We start from the raw sequence: 18529 nt of genomic DNA on the forward strand, positions 1-18529 counted from the left end.
TGTTTACTGTGCAGCACCCAGGCACAACACGCTCCACAGATCCAACTTGTATATTTGGCAAATTAAACTTGACATTATCGTAATCCTGGTCCTGTGATCGCTCTTGGGGGCCCCCAGGCCTGAGCTGTTCTCACCCAGCAGGACCCGGCGTCCCTCTCAGGCCCACCCCGCAGGGTTCCGGTGCCACCAGGCCCGAGTACAGGGACTGGACCCCTGGCTCGGCCTGGGCATCTCAGCCGGGAAAGACCTCAGGATACAGGAACCACCCGTCTCTTTAACCACCCAGGGACCTTAAGCCAGAGGGGCCAGGGACCTGTGCAGTGTCGGGTCCCGCCTTCCTGGTGCCCCCTGGTGGTGACAGCCCCAGGATTTCAGCGCTGGGAGGAAGTGACCCAACACCCAGCACTTCTGCTTGGCCTTACCTCAGGCCTAACCCAGGCTCGGCTCAGTCACATGGGCGCCTGAAGACTCCACACAGTACCCGTCTTACCTATGCAGCCAGCCCACTGGAAGGGGTGCCACTTCCCACACAGCAGCCTCCTGAGAGGTGAACAGGTACCAGGCATGGGTTTGCTCAAGAATAATGGGGAGCCGGGGGGCTTCCCAGGTGGCGCAGTGGTAAAGAACCTGGTTGCCAAGGCGGGAGATGCCAGAGATACAGGTCTGATCGCTGGGTGGGGAAGAGCCTCTGGAGAAGGAAACAGCAGCCCCCTGCAGTCCTCTTGCCTGACATATCCCCTGGACAGAGGAGCTGTCCATGGACAGGGTTAGCGTCCACAGGGTTACAAAGAGTCAGATGCAGCTGGTCACACAGACACGTGGGGAACCATGTAGCCTGGACTGTCTCCTAGGGACTTAGAATTTTTATTTCCTGATTTAAAAAGAATCAGTGGGTCTCCAACTCCAGAGGTTATCCTGAGAACACACAGGCCCTAGAACAATGGGGGAGAAGCCGCCTTTAGGTGCTATTTTTTCTGTAAATGTGGGCCTAGTTCACCATTAGAAGATCTATTGATGTAACTCATTACCTAGTTAGACCAAAAACCATGGGATTAAAAAACAGTAAAATAGGAAGGGGGGGGATTGTCCTAAAAAATGAGCAGTTATTAGAAACCAACTGCAAACATCAAATAGAGAAACAGTAATTTCTGTTAAAGCCCAGAACCAGCCTAGAGTGTACAGTCACCATTCTTGGCATCTGACTGCTGAGTGAGTGATGGGAGACGGCCGGTCCTGGCAGCTCCCAGGCTGGGCTGTGGCGGGAAGCAACCACCGGGGCGCCGCCTCTGTGTGAGGATCAGTTGTGCTGGCAAACAGCAGAAAGCTACCAGTGCCCTGCCCAGACTGACCCCTCCTCCAGACACACAGGCCAGCGTGTCTACAGTTGTGTTTTTATTACCTCCACATTCTGAAGCAGTTCATGACCACCAGAGTGCTTTGAGAACAGTTTCTTTTACAATTAAAGCATTTCTTCAAGAAAAAAGCAATCGTTCCTTCCATAGCCAAGAAGCAGCCTCCCGTCCCTCCCCTCCTGCGGAACAGCCCCGGTGGGAACCCCACCCGGTACCCTAGAAACTCAGCAAAGCGGCCCTCAGCCTCCCCGACCCGGGCCGAGGGCAGTGCACTCCTCACGGGTCATATGATCTTGAGGTCCTTCAGGGCGGACTCCAGGCTCTGGGAGGAGACAAGCAGGACAGACAGGTGGTTCTCAGCTGTCCTGCAGACACCCTACCACCACCCGCAGGGACCTGGCGCCGGACACAGAACCTGGCCTTTGGTGTCAGGCGACCTGGATTTACATCCCAGCCCTGAAGGAAGGTGCTGCAGAGGGTGCCAAGGGGTCCTCCACTGAGGGACCCTTCTGCAGGGATGAGGGGCTGGAGTGGCCAGGTGGCTGCCAGGGAGGTGGGGGGTAGGGGGCCCGCCCTGGGAACCTGGGGGGAGGCAGGGGTGGAGGGCAGGCCTCACCTTCACGTCCCAGATGCTCATGCCACCATCCATGCCGGTGGTGCAAAACTGCGAGCACTTGGCCTTTCCCCCGCTGAGCACCGAGATCTGGCTGCAAAGAGGAGGAGGGCTTTACAGATCCCACCCTGCCCTCCAGGAGCCGCCTAACTGCTGGGGGAGCCTGCTCCGGTGAGGTGTGTGCACCCAGCTCGGAAGGATCACAGGGGACGGGGCTCCCGAGTGTGCTCTAGTGGCAAGCACCAGCCTGTGTGCAACGGACACAGGACGGCGTGGGCAGGGGGCGTGCGCAGGGGGAGTCACGGTGCAATGGGGAGAAGAAGCAAAAGGTGGGGCTGGGAAGAGGCAGGGCTAGTTCCGGAGAGCCTTGGAAGGCCGGCAAAGTAATCTGGTCTGAAGACGCTGGACCCGGCGGCCACAGGAGGGCTTAACAGACAAGGGTCAAAGCCTGGCCACGTTCTCCCTCTCATCTGCCACGGGGCGGACACCCGCAGCTGGCAGGATTCGGGGTCTCTCACTCCAATCCTACCCTAGCTCCTCGAGGAGACCGCTGCCACGCTCTCCGTTCTGCACCACCCGGCCAGGTTCTAGCCCCAAAGCCGCTCCAGCTCGAGCCCCGCCCGCTAGCAGTCTGCGGGTCGCTGCCACCCTGCCCCACCCCACCCAGATCCGCAGACCCGGCGGTCGCACACCGTCCCGGGACCGCAGAGCAAGGCTGCCCGCCAGCCCACCGCCCGATACTCGTGCCTCCGCGCGAAGAGACGGACCCGCCTTCCTCAGGGGCCCCGCCCGCACCTGACGCTGTTTTTGTGCAGCGAGTCCAGGCCGGCGCCCGCCGCCGCGCTGCCCTCCGAGCTCGCCTTCTTGTCGAGGTTCTGGAAGCGCTCGCGGGCCGTCAGGCCGCGCTGCGAGCTCTGCTTGGGCACGTCCAGCCGCCCACCGAAGCTCAGCTTCCCCGCGGCTTTGTCGTAGGTGAAGAGCACCGGGAAGCAGTCGTGGCCCTGCGGCGAGAGGGGCAGGGTGGGGTGCCACTGGAGCGCTGGCTAGCGCAGGCGCAGTGCCCCCATTTCCCTCTAGGGGAACCCCAGGCCTCGGGGAGGTGCAAGGCCAAGGCAACTCCGGCCAGCAATCCGGGGGTGCCGGAGGCAGCCATGCCCGCTCAGGGACCCCGGGTATAGTAACAGGGGCCAGAAGTTGGGCTGAGCACCTAGGAGCGGCCCCCTCCGTCCGCAAGGCCAGCCTCGGGTCGAGAAAGCGGGTCTGGGACTCCCCTGGGAGCCCAGCGCCCCGTCCCATCCAGACAGTCACATGGGCTCTGGGAGAAACACACTGCTGGACCCTTCCCTCGGCGGAGTGGGCCTGATCCCCGCGGGACCCCAGTGAGTTTGCTGAGGGCTGAAGAGAGACGTGACAGAGCTGGGCAGGAGGGAGGGAAGGAGAGTGGCACCCTTCTGGACGCAGGTAGGACCCCCCACCCACCCCCACCCACCACAAGCACCCATCCTTTGAGGGCGGTGTGGCCCTGTCATTTCCATCAGCCAATAAAACGTAAAAGCAGAAAGGCCTGGGCCAGGGCATAGCTCCCCACTTCCCATCTCCAGATGGGAGACACAGCCCCCCTCCCAGCACCCAGACAGAACAAAATGAGCAAGAAACAAACATTTCCCATGTTAAGCCACTGCAGTTGGTGCCACTGGGGCTTTTTTGTCGTTACCCCAGTATAACCCCACCCATTCCGACCAGTAGAGCTATGGATGGATGGATGGATGGATGGATGGGGGTGGGGGAGGAAAGGCATGAGCGGGGACAAACTGAGGACTGCCTGGGCATCTTGGGGCCACTGGGAGACCTGCTGTCACCAGCCCCTGCTCCCGGCCCCCTCCTTACCGCTGCCACCAGACTGTTCTCCGTGATGAAGGTTACGGCCAGCAGCGGCAGTGTTTCAGAGGCCAGAGTCGCGACGCTGAGAGAGAGAACGCGATGTCAGCCACACCCGCCCCTGGTTCTCGGTGCCGGGGCGGACCCCCACTCGGGTGACCGTACTCACGCCATCTTCTTGTCAGCATCTGCCAGGCACACGGTGCTGTCGTGGCTGACCCAGGCCACACGGCTGCCACTGGCCGAGAAGCAGACGCCGTGCACCCAGCCGCAGCTACTGCTAGACTCAAACATCAGCTCCCCGAACGGCATCTTGGAGCCCCACGGGGTGGGTGCTGGCCGCTCCTCCACCTCCTTGATGTAGGCTGAGAAGATCCTGCCAGGAGAGGCAGAAAAGGGGATGGGTGGGCATCTGGGAGGGACCCAAGAAGGGACCCCCATCTCCCAAACTGGCCTGGTGAGGCCAGAGCACCTTGCTGAGTTTGTGGGTACCAGGGCTAGCTTTTTATGACCTGAGTCTTCACGCTTGGATAAGTCTGGGTCTCAGTGCCCACTTGTACAATGGAGTGGGGCCAGGAAGCCTCCCAGCTCCAAGTCTTGAGAGCTCTCGGGACCTTATCTGCTCTGTGCCCAGGGCCTCTGGTGTCTGCTATAGCCTCAACACCCAGGGGCGATTCAGAAATACAGGCCGTCTTGCCTGGAGCTGGGAGCTAGAGGCCTTGGGAGACTCAGGGGTGCTGGGCCCAAAGTGAGAAACAGCCAATAGCAGTTAGATGTTCCAGGTGTTAAGATAATGAGACAGAGACTGTCCCAGCCTCAGTCATTTATACCTCAGTGTGAATAAAAACACCCACTCTTTTTCCCTCAGATGGAAATCAGGAAGCTGAAGGGGTGGGAGGTTCTAATGAGGACAGCAGGGCCTAGAAGAGATCCTGCTGACATTAGAAAGTGGCAAGGTGTATGTCCTTCTAAGACTCCCCACAGGCCAGAGAGAGGACTCAAGAACGGTCCTTCAAAGAGCAAACCCTTACGGAAGCTGGACTGAGGCCCCAGGGCACCCTGCTGGGTGCAGAGCTGGTCTGCAAGGCGGGCCTCTTGGGACAGGGCTCCCCTCGCCACCCCCTGACCCCCGAGGAATCCTGTGTTGACGGCAGGGCACCCCCCCTCACCGGCATTTGAAGTCGCAAGAGCCGGCGGCCAGCAGCACATTGTTGGGGTGCCAGTCCAGGCTGAGGACGGTGGAGCGGATGGGCTTCTTGATGTGCTTGCACACCCACCTGGACACGGCGGTGGTCACACAGGTGTGCAGGGAGAGAGGGACAGACAGGTGAGTGCCCTCGGACCTCAGCGCCTCGGGCTCCAGGCTTCCACTGGGCCCTGCAGACCGCAGAGGTCCCCAGAGGGAAGGGCCCGGGCCAGCTGGGTCCCTCCCTGGATGGGAGCGCCGCCCCTGGTCTCCTTTCAACCTCGTAACTACCCTGGGGCCGCCGGGTAAGGAGAAGGCACGCGGCTGCTCACTGTCAGGGTGGGACCTGAACTCGAGTTTCTCGGACTCCAGTCCGAGCTCCCGCCCGGCCTCTGCCCTCAGCAACCCCGGGGAGAAGGTCGTGACATGGCTGGAGCTTGTGAGTGGGCCCTGGAGTGTGACGGCTGTTGCTGTGGGCAGGTGATTTGCCTCAGGGCCTTTGTTGTAAGGTGGGGATGGCAGCAGGGCTTCCCTTATAGCTCAGTCGGTAAAGAATCTGCCTGCAGTGCAGGAGACCTGAGTTCAATTCCTGGGTCGGGAAGAACCCCTGGAGAAGGAAATGGCGACCTACTCCAGTATTCTTGCCTGGAGAATCCCATGGATAGAGGAGCCCAGCAGGTTACAGTCCATGGGGTTGCAAGAGTCCGACAAGTCTTAGCGACTAAACCACTCATCACCAGCAGGGATGGCAGCAGATGCCCAGTCCGGGGGGCCGCGGCGGGTGGGGTGTGGGGGGGGGGGTCATTGCGTACGTGGGCAGGGCTTAGTGTGATGCCTGCAGAAGCAGCCCTGGCGTGGCTCGTGCCCTTATTACTAGAGGGAGCTGGGGGAGGGCTGGGGGCTGGGCAGAGAGCCCCTCGCCTCACTTCCAAGGGTCAGAAAGGACACCCTTCTCGGGTCCTGTGAACAGGGGTCCTGACTCCCCGCCCAGTGGCTTTCTGGGACCCTCCTGTCCCACCACCTGTTGGTCTGCAGCCCCCGGTCCCTCGTAACCCATGCTGAACCCGCCCGGGCACCCACCAGTCATTTTCCTGCTCAAAATAGCAGATGGAGATGACACGGGAGCCACTGCCCACAGCGAACTTGTTCTCCTTGGGGGCCCAGCGCACGCAGCGAGCAGCGCGGTTGATGCGCAGGATGACCAGCGTGGGCTTCCATGTGCGGCCCTTCAGTGTCCACACGTAGGCGTTGCGGTCTGTGCCGCAGGTCACGATGCGGTTACTCTCGGGGGCCCAGTCAATGCCTGCGGGGTGGGAGGAAGGACTCGGCTGAAGCCATCCAAGCACAGTTGGCTCGACAATGTCCACAGAGGAGGGGCTTCGAGGTCACAATCAGGATTGAATCAGGGTGCTACTAGAGTTCATCAGGGGTGTTACAGCTCTCTCAGCTATCAGCAAACACGCTGGAAGGCCAAGCCAAGAGACGAAAATAGAAATGGGTCCCTGGTAATGCTGATGTGCTGGATCAAGCCTTTCCTGAGGTCCTCAAACATCTGTTTTTCAGAAACGTGAACCCATCCATGTAACTGCTTTATAACTTAAGCCAGTCTGAATCAGGGTTCTGTTGTCAAGGCTTGCAGCCCAAACTCGCCTACCTAACACGGTGAGTAGGGGGACGGCTTGGCCCTGCCCTGCCCTGCCGTCTCTCAGGAGGGTGAGCCCAGCCAGCCCAATGCGCCTGTCACCCCTGCCCTGCCCTCTCTCAGGAGGGTGAGCCCAGCCAGCCCAACGCGCCTGTCACCCCTGCCCTGCCCTCTCTCAGGAGGGTGAGCCAACCAGCCCGACGCACCTGTAACCTGCCCGTTGTGCTCCTTGAGTTCATGCACCTGGACCCACTTGTTCCCGCTCTTCTCGTAGATGTGTACCTCGTGGTTGTTGGGGCAGATGGCGATCTCTGCAGGAGAGACGGGCGGACGTGCTCAGGCGCCCCTTCCCCCCCACGAGCCCCCCCTTCACGGGCCACCTGGGCAGTACCTTGTCCTTTGTTCCTGGCCTCTCCTCCTCTGCCTCAAGTCCCGCTGGACCCCCCCCTTGGGACACCTCCCCAGGGCTTGGCCACTCCTCACCTGTGCCCACCACCCCTAACATCCCTAAGGCAGTCTTGCGAGCTCTCCCTGCCTCCCCCTGCTACCAGGATGCACCCAGGGGTTTTGGGCTGCCCCTGATGACCCCAGGCTCTGCCACCTTGGGGTCGCTGCACCCGCCCCGGCCTTTGCAGCTGACTTCCCTCACTTCCTTTGGGTCTCTCTGCAAACGTCACCTGCCCTGAAAGGCCTCACGGGCCACCCTTTCTAAGCCAGCCCCCGGCTCCATCGCTTTCCCCTCACCCTGCCTGTTCCCTTGGAGCTCATTTCACTGCAGGCTGCATTTCCCACCCCCAGGCCCTCACGAGCAGAGGACAGGCCACCCGCCCGGCGCCCACAGTAGTGCCCAGCACAGGCGGGGCTGCCCTCTGGCCTCCGGCCCTCAAGGTCCGTGCGCCTGGCTGCCCTGTGTGGGATCCCTTCTCTCCTGACACTCAAGATCTCAGGGTCGGGGGTGAAGCAGGGGCACAGTGGCAGAGGGGGGTCTCGGGGACTCACGGGTGCGGTCCTTGTTCCAGGCGTGGCAGCTGATGGGCTCCACCAGGAAGCTGTGATAGGCCATGGCTGCTTGGCTCCTGTGCCCAAGAGAGGGAGGGGACGCAGGTCAGCACCCCTTCTGGCCTCGAGGGAGGGTGTCATCACTCGTGCCTCAGTTTCCCCATGGGTGGAGCACCGTCCCCCTCCAGGAGCACACCAGGCCTGCTGGCCTTTGCACATGCTATCTTCCCTCTGCAGGGAAGGTCAAGCCTGATGGTCGTGGGAGGCCAGTTCCATGTGCTCATCCTCTCCGTGCCGCCAAACGCCCCCCCTATTCTGTCCAGCAAACTCCTACTCATCCGGAAAGACCCAAAGTGGACTTCCTCAAACCCCTTCTCTCCCCGCCTCAGCCTCCCAGAGTCACAGGGAGCCCAGGGTGGAGCCCAGCCACACTGCTTGCCAGCTGTGTGACCCTGGCACGTCACTCACCCTCTCTGAACCTCAGTTTCCACATCGGCAAAATGGAAATAGGAATCCTGCCCTCCCCCACTTCCCCAGAGATCTAAGAGGGTGAAATAAGACAGCACACCAGGCCTGGCACATAGTAGGTGTTCATGAAATGGCAGCTCTTGGGTAGGATGGATGTGCTGGCCCTCGATGTGCTTCCCCTGCGTAGGGTGGGCCTCCTGGCTGGACCAGGGGCTGATCCCGGGCACACGTTTCAGGCCTTCGCACCAGCTGTTCCCTCAGCCTGCAAAGCTCTTACCCCAGATGCCCGCACGGCTCCTGCCCTCCCCGCTGCCACTCGAGTCTGCGTCCAATGTCACTTTCTGAGCCAGACTCCCTCAGTTCAGTTCAGTCCAATCGCTCAGTAGTGTCCGACTCTTTGCAAACCCCATGGACTGCAGTATGCCAGGCTTCCCTGTCCATCACCAGCTCCCGGAGTTTACTCAAATCCATGTCCACTGCATCAGTGATGCCATCCAACCATCTCACCCTCTGTCCTCCCCTTCTCCTCCCGCCTTCACTCATTCCCAGCATCAGGGTCTTTTCAAATGAGTTAGTTCCTCGCATGAGGTGGCCAAACAAAGTATTTGAGTTTCAGCTTCAGCATCAGTCCTTCCAATGAACACCCAGGACTGATGTCCTTTAGGATGGACTGGTTGGATCTCCTTGCAGTCCAAGGGACTCTCACGTCCCTCATTTTCCCCTCAGATAATCCTACTGAGCACAGGTTACATTGTCCTCATTTATTCTGCTATGTCTTTTTTCCCCCTGCTGAAATGTAACTCGCTTGATGGAGACATATACTTCTGACCATCTTGTTCACATTTCTATCCCCGGCGCCTAAATGCTTGGCACATAGTAAGTGCTCGATAAATATTTGATGAACACAGTTGTTTACTGCCATTAGCGTCCAGCCTGAGTAAGTTATTTTTTTAAAGATTTAAAAAAAAAAAAAAAAAGGGCCAAGCAACATTTCCTGAGCACTCTGCACTCACCAGCTCTAAGCCCTCCTGTATTCTTGACTTGAGCCCCAGATGACGGCTGTGGGGGTGGTAGTTTGGCGGGGGGGCCACCTGCCCAGACCAGCAGCACCCCTACTCCCCCCATGCCTCTGGGTGTCCCCAGGCCTTCGGCCACCTCCCCCATCTGGCCGGGAGGTTTGTGGCCCGAGGCTGGGCCCTGGGGAGGCCACTTCTCAGCCCAGGCCTGAGCCCCGATGGCCCTGGTTGCCGGGGGTGCTGCTGGAACCCTGGGCCTCTCTCTGCCCCCAGCGGGGGTCTCCGCCAAGACCCCTGAGCGAGGAACAGCGCTGAGTTGGGGTCCGTCGAGCTGCTGTGTCCCCCACTGTGCTGCTGGGGACTATGCTGCTCAGCGACCACAAACCCCACTTTAATTTACAGCAGGAAGTCCTGCAAATTTCCCAGGGTGGCCCTGGCCAGACACACACAGGCGCACAGAGGACTGCACGGCGCCCGCCTGGTCCCACAGCCCAGACCCAGCGGGGCCTCGGGCAGCCTCTGCTAAGAAAGAAAGTGGACACTCACAGCCAGGCTTGAAGCCACACATGTTTGTGTGTCTGGTCAGCCTTGCACGTGCGTGACTGCTCCCACACACACATGCGTGCTCAGCCTTGCACACTCACACACAGCTCCCAGGGGAGCTGCCTCTCCAGCCTCTGTCTCCTTATAAGGCCTCTTTGTGTAAAGCGAAGGCCCCAGAAGTGGTGCCTGGGAGCACAGGCCTGGGTCAGCGAGCCGGACGGGGTTTCCCCAGCGCTTCCGCTGCCTCCAGGCTGGGCAGGCAGGGGGTCATCCGTGTCTACACCGCAGATGCCAAGACGCAGGGTGGATGCACAAGGCCTGTCCACTAAGCTGTGCTTATCTGACCCCCTTCCCCCTAGGTCACCAGTGGCAGTGGGGGGTTTTAAGGCCAGATGCCCACTTCCAAACGCCAGCAGGGTTCTTCTTAGCCCCTGACTCCAGGGGAGGCTGATCATCCCCCAGCCCTTCACCCTAGGTGGCCCAGAAGGAAAGAAGCCTCATGGCTGCAGCTCCAGGGGTCCTGGACCCTAGACTCAGCCGGAGCAGAACGTGACTTCCCAGTTCTGTCCCAGTCCCGCTGTGTGGCCGGCCACCTCTGCACCGTGTGGGCCCTTGGTGAGTGTCCAGACCTGGGGGCCGGACTCTTAACAGTCTGTCTAGTGACTTTTCAGGGTTTCAGGCTGTGAAGATGGAGAGGCTGGGTCTGCAGAGGACTCGGGGAGCCCTGGCCATTAGTTTCCTGAGACCCAAAATTTCTCAACGTGAGAGAGAGAGGTATGGTAGCACAGTGGGACAGGCAGGTTCAGAGCACACCTATCAGTCAATCACACTTTAGTATAAATTCAGATAGAAATACTCCCTAGACTACTAACCCACACCTTAAAGGGGGGAGGGGGTGCGGCTGAAAGGAGTGGGAGAGAGGAAGACAGACGTGTTTCCCCTTTTTCATAACTTCTGTAAAGCAGTTGAAGCCAGCAGGGCCTCCCAACCCCCACATGTTACAATTGAGGAAGTGGGAGCCCAGGGAGGGGTGTGGCTTCTCCAGCCACTGTAGCCTTGAGGCTCAGCCTCCTGGTTCCTGGATCAGGGGATCATTCCGCGTGATCAGACTCAAGAAAGCAGCTTTCACACCAGGCCACCTAGCCATAGGAACTGTGCCTTAATCATTCCCAGGGAAATCTCCACCCTGCCAAGGGGCTGGGGGTGGGTGCCACTGCCTGCCAGTCACCCCACTGAGGAAAGTGCCCTGGGGGCTGCTCCACCCAAGGGTGTGGACAAGGCAATGCTGCAGTGCTGCCTTCTGGTGGAGACTAAGGCAGGATGAGGCCGTGGCCCCTGTGACCCTGCCTCTGAGCCAGCTCTGTGGCTCCACTTGCTTGTCAAGGACAAAGAGAGAAGAGGGGGCCCTGGGGATGGTGTTGCAACTGGGCGCCCATGACTAGTGCTCTGTGCCCCATCAGCCTGGAAACAGTGAGTCTGGGGGAGCACGGCCAAACCCCAACAGACTCCCCCCACTCCACCCCTACCCCACTGGCTCCAAGCTGCCCGCTACCAACCTGGAGCCGGGATCCTTCTGTGCTCCAGGGAGCACTTCCCCCGTGTCTGGCACACGGTGGTGCCCAGGATGAATGGATGCGGGAATCACCCAGGGCTGGGGTTTGAGGGTACAGAGAAGGGACAGCAGCATGATGGCTGGAGGAGCTTTGGGTGTCCAGGCAGGGGGTGCCAAGGACCACATACTAGGTGGGGGAACATAAGCTCAATGGGCGCAGGAGTATTTGTTTTGTTCATAAGTGCTTCCCCAGCACCAATTAGAATGCCCGGCACATAGTAGGTGCTCCACAAATATTCCTTGACTGTGATGCATGAATGAATCACATCTATCTTATGTATATTCCTTACAGACCAGCCCTATTATTTCACTGATACATATATGCAACTTGTAAATATTTACTGGGGAGTATGTGCTCAAGATCTTTTCCTGATAGGGTCCATGATCAGAAAAGCTTGGAGATCTTCCATTTAAAAGGTCCTCTGTGAGGATTTGGGGAGAATACAGCTCCGTTCTAAAGCAAAGCAAACCAGATGAAGCTCCCAACTGCTCAGCCAAGGGTCTCGGGCCTCACGCCTCTTTCCTTACACTCTGGGTTCACATTCTGACTCTCTCGATACTGACTGGGTGCCCTCTGCCAATGTTTCCCCCACATCTCTATCCAGAAAAGGCTGGGGCTGGACGAGGCACTGGCTGTAGGTTCTTTCTTGCTTTCAGAGAAGCTTTGCCAGCCCAGCCTTTTCTGCATCCAGAGGTTTGGCTGCATTTGAGGCTAAACTAGGCAGGAGCTGCCTGGAGCAAAGAACTCTGCTTTGCAGACACTCGGGGAAGTCCCCACCCAGCTCAGCCACTCGAGGGAGCTGCCAGCAAGCCATTTTGCACTCGTGCTGAGCTGTTACTTAACTTCCTGTTGTGTGTAGAACAACCCTAGTCACCCCAACAGACCAACCAATCCCTCTTCCCCAACTCCACTGCTGAGGTCTTACAAGCCAGGCAAAGTCAAGTCAAGAAAGACAAGTGAAAATCATCCTAAGGCACCACAAAGCATCAGCTAAAATAATACAGACTAAGCAAAACCCCCAAACACATAAAACTCAATGCTGGCAAGACAGTGGAGAAATTCTCATTTGTTGCTAATTTGTTCAGTCTTCCTGAAGGGCAGTGTGATAACAGCCAATTCCAATCAACTAGGTGGGAACAAACAGAACAAAATAACATTAACAGGAACTTACAAATTGCCAACATTTTTTTGTGGCATAAATTCATTTTGATGCTAAAAAATACAGCCACTGACTTTTTTTTAAAGCAAACATGTTCATAATAACTCTCTTTATAATGGTGACAGGATAGAAAAATGCAGATGACTACAAACATGGATAGAGAAACAGTGAACATGTTGGGATAAGATGTATGTGGATTATATACATATACATAATTAACTAATTTGCTTGGCATCTTTAAATGCCCAGAATTTACCCAGGACTTTGACATACATTATCTTTTATGCCCTAAAAGAAACCCAAGAACTCTTCTAGTGTTTGTTTTAACCTTCATGTTGTTGAGTAGGAAACAGATGCAGACGAAAACCAAACTGTGCACCCACCTCCTAAAACGGCACAGTTTGGGATTCTGACCCTAAATCTCAGAGGTGATAAATGTATAGGCAGGCCCTATAATAAGAGCAAGGACAATAAAAGTGCACATTTAGCTCGTGTGTGCCTGGCACGCTGCCAACTGTCTTACACACATGATCACATGTAAGCTTCCCAGCTTGAAAGTTCCTCATTTTCCAGGTAAGCAAAGTTGGGGCCCAGGGAGGTTAGGCGGCTTGCTAAGGTCAGTGGCCAGTGAAGGAAGACGCTGGCGCTCTTAGCAGCTTCTGGTCTGAAAGACCTTGCCAGGCCAGGGTGCTCTTAACCACGGAGTACCACTGCCCGCCTGGCGGGAGGGGCCCGGGGACAGCCCAGATGAAACGGAGAGCCTCCAGCTCCGCGTCTGCCCCGGGCTCGCTTAGGCAGCTTCATGCCAGTAAACCTCTGTGTCACCGTCGCTGCCCCGAGGTCCCGGCCCAGCCCCAGTCCTGGCCACGGTCCCTGGGCCGCCGGCGAGGGAGGGGCCGCTCGGAGCGCGCCGGTCCAGGGCCCGCGAGCTCTGGAGGTCCGCCTTCCGGAACCGAGCAAACCCCTCCCGGGATCGGACCCCTTCGACCTGGCCCCGGGGTCGGGGGCTGGGTGGGGGCCGGGAGAGAAGGAGGGACGGAGGAGGGGCGAGGCGGGCGGGGGCGCCAGCTCATTTCCCCGCTGGAGGAACCCGGAAGGCTGAAAGGTGGAGGGGAAGTGACTGGGCGTGGGGGCCCTCCGGCTCGAAATAACGGGGGACACCGACGGCAGGGCAGAGTCGGGGTGGGGGGACGGGAGAGAGGGGAGGCCGAGAGGGCCGGGCGGGGAGGTGGACACGCGAGCCCGCGTGCCCCGAAGGCACGGAGTGCGGGGAGCGCTGCGGCTCCCTCGCCCAGAGGAGGTCGCCCGCCCGCCAGCACCCCGTGCCCCGCGCGCGTCCACTCACGTCCAGGGGGGCCCTCAGTGCCCCCTTCTCGTCCCTGAGCTCCCCGAGCCCCCCCATCTCCTGGCGACCCCCCGCAACGTCCTCCCCACCTGCACGTGCCCCCTCCTCGCGCTCCCCTCGACCCCCTTCCCGGGCCGCCCCCGCGCCCCCCTCACCTCGGGGCGCCGCGGCCGCGGACTCTGGGCAGTCGACGCGCCGAACCGGCTCTGGGCGCCGCGCCGCGCGGCCACTTCCTCGTGGGCGGGGGGCGGGGCCTCCGGGCTCAGCCCCGCGGGGACGGGGCGGGGCTGGTCGGCGGGCGGGGAGCCCCGGGCCCGCCCACCCTCCCGGCCTGGGGCCGTGCCCACCCGGGCCGCCCGGAAGGCGCGCGCCCCTCTCCGCGTGTCGGGCGGGGAGACTGAGGTTCGGCGAGGGGCGCGCGTCTCTGTCGGCCTCGGGCCCCCTCCCAGCGGCGACCAGACCTCCTTCCGCGAGCGGATGCTGCTGGTCGCCGCATGTGCGCGGGGGGTGGGGGGTGGGCAATCAGGGGGAGTCCGGACCCCCGGCCAGCCTCCGGGGTCCTCAGGTCAAAACGGCGGCTGGCCCAGCCCCTCCCAGGGCCCACTTCCTGACCCTCTTTCCACCGCAGACCGCTTCCCGTCCTTAAGTTACCCGGACTCGCCGCCGCCTTAATGTGGTGGGTCTTGGGCCAGGTGGTCCAGGGAGGTCTCTCCATCCCTGCCCCCTGCCTCATCAGTGGGGATGACCGGCAGGTGGCCCTTCCCCCAGGGTTCCGCTTAGCTGGTCAGCCAGACACTAAGTAGCTTGGGGGATGGTGTGGGGTCTCAGGGGGGTCCCGGGCCAGGCACCCATGCTGTCCTGTCTCCTGGCTTTGACCTTTGCTGTTCTTTCTGCCTGAAACATTGTCACGCCCTGTCCGCATCTGACCCACTTACCTTTATCTTGCAGGACAGGCGTCAGTGTTTCTTAGGTCACTTTGTCCCTGACCCCCTCAACAGGGTCCTGGGCTCACCAGTCCTGGCTCCCATTACACAATCCCAATCTGCGGGTGGCCGGGAGGAGGAAATGTGTCCAAAGGTGAGGAGCACTCTGAGAGGCGCACACAAGGTGCTCGGTAAACTTTAGCTCCTTCCTGGCTCTGGGCAGACACTGAGGGGCTGTTAGCAGGACCCCCCCCCCCCCCCCCCCCCCCCCCCCCCCCGCCACCACCACATCCAGCTGTGGCAAATATAAGTGATGGCTTTACTTAGAAAAAAGTTTCAAGTGGTCTGTACCAGCTACCCTCACCTCGAATGAGGACAAGTGCACTCCATTGTCGAGGTGATACTTGCATCCTTGGGTTCCACTTACCTCTCCCCAGCTTTGCAGGTGCCCAGGGAACAACCCCAGTAGGGACTGAGCCCCACCTCTGACGGCGGCCTCCTCCCCCGGCAATGCTCTCACCCAATCCCCCAGTCCTGGACTTGTGACCTAAGAGTCAGTCAAAGCAAAGCCCAGGACTTTGGACGAAGACAGTACCTTCTGGAATTTGGGAAGCCTGATGACACGGGGAGTGGGGGAGCGAGGGTGGTGGGGATCGAGATGCAGAAAGTCCCAGGAAATGACCACAGCCCTCCCTGCTCAACCTCTGATGGCAGCCTGAGCTCTTCCCAGATACGTGAGCCAGGGAATCCACTTCTGAGTTGTTTCTGTTAGTCATCCCTAGCAGCTTTCTAACAAATATGCACACCTGAGACCTCCCTTTCCCTCATTGTGAAGCTGAGCTGATTTGATGAGTCGACGCTAGCTGAGTGCGAGCAGAAAGCGTGTTTGTGTTATTCGCCCAGGAGGCACTGGGTAGGCATTTGCAGAATGAATCAATCCATGAAGGAACTCATGGGGTCAGAAACTTGAGCCCAGCTCTGACTCAGCCGCTTAACCTGGAGTGTACCTTCAGGCCACTCTTCTTGCAGTGCCTGGGTTTCCGCATCTGTAAAGTGAGGCTGAGCCCTAACGAGCACTGTCCGTCCGCCTACCTCACAGGCCTTGCAGTCCTCGTGGGAAGACCCAAGAGATGGGAAACACACCTCAAGCTGGGAAGCGGCAGGGGGTGTTATTTGAAATGGCTCCATTGGGGGACAGTTCTCTAAGCCTTCAATGGAACAGGTCCTTGGGTGGGGAGAACCCGGAGTTCCAAGAACTCAGAGATCTGTGTTTTCCTGGAATCTGCCTCCCCCGGTTCCCTGGGATGAAAATGCTATACACTCCCTTCTTTCCTGCCTTCGCAGGGTCCCCAGGAAGACAGCCACGCGCCCCTGCCGACTCCTCAGGGCTTGCCCACTCGGGGAGGGTCTTGGGCTCACCAAACTCCTTCCTGCCTGCCTCTCTGCTCCTTCCTCCTCGCTGCACTGGCCTTACTGCCTCCTGGTCACAAGGGGGCAGCCTCGCTCTGGGCTTCTGGACTCAGGTGGTGGTGGACCGCCCACCCGGGCAGCGGGAGGCTAGGGGGCAAGTCTTTCCAGCAGCGCCCACCCCCGTGTCTCCTTCGGTCTCAGCCTGTGCCCACCCCCGGATGGGGACCCTGGGTCTCTCCCTGAGATCAAAGGATGCTACCCAGTTCCCTGTGAGGAGGAGGAAAGAGGGGAGACCCTAAGCCTTCTTCCAGGGCTGCACATATACGTGAGGCGGCCAAAGCCTGCGACGGCCGAGGCACGCCGCATGGAGGCCGGGTACACACGCCGAGTGCGCCTCAACCCGGGCCTGCTCACAGCCCAAGCCATGCAGAAACCATGTGGTGTCACCTGAGGGGCTCTGAAGAGCTCTGATACCAGTCCTTTATGTCTCAGCGCAGAAAGAATTCCGCAAAGTGATAGATGATAAGTGATTTATTAGGGGGCTTATGAGGCTTACAAGCGGGCGGGCAAGGGACTGCTGCAGCCTGAGAACTTGGTGAGTTACACGTTTATAATCAAAGGAAAAGTGGGGAGGGGGAGAACACCTGTTTCTTGAGTGGAAGTCATGCTTCCATCATCAGCTCCCCCTCCAGGCTGGGCGGTGGAGTTGCTTGTCCCGACATGGCCACCAATGACTGTTTTTCGTGTGTGCAGAGCACGCCCGGGGGATCCTTACCTTTCTGAGCTCACTGGGCAGGATGTGGGGCTCATGCCACCATTGTCTCATTGTTTTGGGGGCATGTCTCCTGCGTCTGTCGCATGGCTTTGTTGCCAAGCAAGCCTGCCTGGTTCTGTGGTTAAGCTAACCTGCTCATTAGCTTACAGCAGCTAGCTGTATTTTTTTCCTACTTACTGCCCCATATTTTTTTCTATTTACAGTCCCCTCATGGGGTTAACTATTTAAATAATCACCTCCTGTGCCCTTTATTCTGTCCCTATCAATCAACATGGCTCAATGAGGAAACTTGGTCTACCAGAAGACCCCACAGGTATGGCCAAGGGTGGGGCAGGGGTCGGGGGGAGATCCCCTCCTGGTTTCAGTGACAGCACCCATCTCCCAAATGTGGTGACAGAACGGGGCTGGGTGGCCACGCAGCTCCCCTCTCCGCCCCAGCCCAGCAGGGAGCGTGCTTGGCGGCTCCCCCCTGGGGCTCTGGAGATATCAGCTGTTACTCGCTCTCTGGACTTGAGTTTTTTCAGCTCTATGAGGTGGCAGTCCCAGTTCCAAGCCCACTGTGAGGAGTGCATGCCTGTCGACTATTCCCCTTGGTGTTGGCATGGGGACCTTGGTGCGAGGCACACCTTCTTGCCGTGTTGGACCGAGCAAGAACCAACCGTTGGGTCCTCATCAACCCCCACTCAGGGGAGTGACTCTACGTTAGTGGCATTCAAACTGTTTGTGGTCATGACCCCCACGGGACACACTGTGGCCTCTTTCACAGCCCCCTGTGTGTCTGAATCAGAACTGACTCCATGTGCTGCAGAATGCTTTCTCCTGTTGAAGTGCCAGCGTGATTTTACAACTTTCAGATGGGCTCTGACCCTCAGTTTGAAATACTGCTCTTGATCCTATTTCCTCCCTTTCTTTTTATGCTGCGCCACCTGGCTTGCTGGGATCTTAGCTCCCCGACCAGGGACCAAACCCGTGCCCTTGGCAATGAAAGCGGAGTCTTAACCACCGGAATCCCCGGGAATTCCCTCTTTCCCTTTTCTGAACGGCCTTAGTGGACTCCTTTTCTGTTGCTGCTGGAACCACAGATGGGGAGGCTGGTCCTTGAGATCATGCAGGTGCCTTCTCTTTCAGCGCTGGAGGTCAGAGGTCCACAGCCTGCCTCAGTGGCTGGACGGGTGCTGGAGGTTTCTGGAGGCTCCGGGGGAGAACCAGGCTCCTCTTCCAGCTCTGACAGGCTGCAGCAGAGTGGACGCCGCAGCAGACGGTCAGAGGCAGGTGCCCGGGGCCGGGGTTCTCTCCCGGAGGGAAGCGGTGCTTCCCGTGGGTCAGCAGCAGGGCGAAACGTGCTCTTTTCAGAACATCACGATGTCCTTTGAGAACGCAGTTACCCGTGTTGTCTTAACAGTATAGAGTCGTGTGGGAATCACTGCTCCACTTCTGGGCACGCGGCCAGACCACACTCAAGGCTGCGCTGTATTCATTTTCCCCGCCAGTCACTTTGTCTTTGTTGCAGCTCTCAGGAGTCTCAGCCTTGAAATGTCAAACTTGGTCTCTCCTTATGATGAAGATAACTGAGTTTGGGTACAATAATCTCTAAACCAAAATGACAA

The 18529-nt window shown here is 59.0% G+C and overlaps 1 protein-coding gene across 1 annotated transcript; it reads right to left on the reverse strand.

Annotated features, from left to right (window-relative positions):
• Window positions 1-1433: 1433 nt before the first annotated feature.
• ARPC1B (actin related protein 2/3 complex subunit 1B) lies at window positions 1434-14058 on the reverse strand. The gene is made up of 10 exons (XM_020900604.2): window positions 13970-14058; window positions 7671-7747; window positions 6878-6982; window positions 6110-6332; window positions 5013-5120; window positions 4013-4219; window positions 3853-3928; window positions 2761-2966; window positions 1969-2059; window positions 1434-1674 (listed from the first exon to the last, which is right to left on the reverse strand). Exons 2-10 carry the CDS (start codon window positions 7732-7734, stop codon window positions 1636-1638), a joined length of 1119 nt encoding a protein of 372 aa, XP_020756263.2. The 5' UTR covers window positions 7735-7747; window positions 13970-14058; the 3' UTR covers window positions 1434-1635.
• Window positions 14059-18529: the final 4471 nt, after the last annotated feature.

This window comes from Odocoileus virginianus, chromosome 33, assembly GCF_023699985.2.
Source record: "Odocoileus virginianus isolate 20LAN1187 ecotype Illinois chromosome 33, Ovbor_1.2, whole genome shotgun sequence".
Taxonomy (NCBI): Eukaryota; Metazoa; Chordata; class Mammalia; order Artiodactyla; family Cervidae; genus Odocoileus; species Odocoileus virginianus.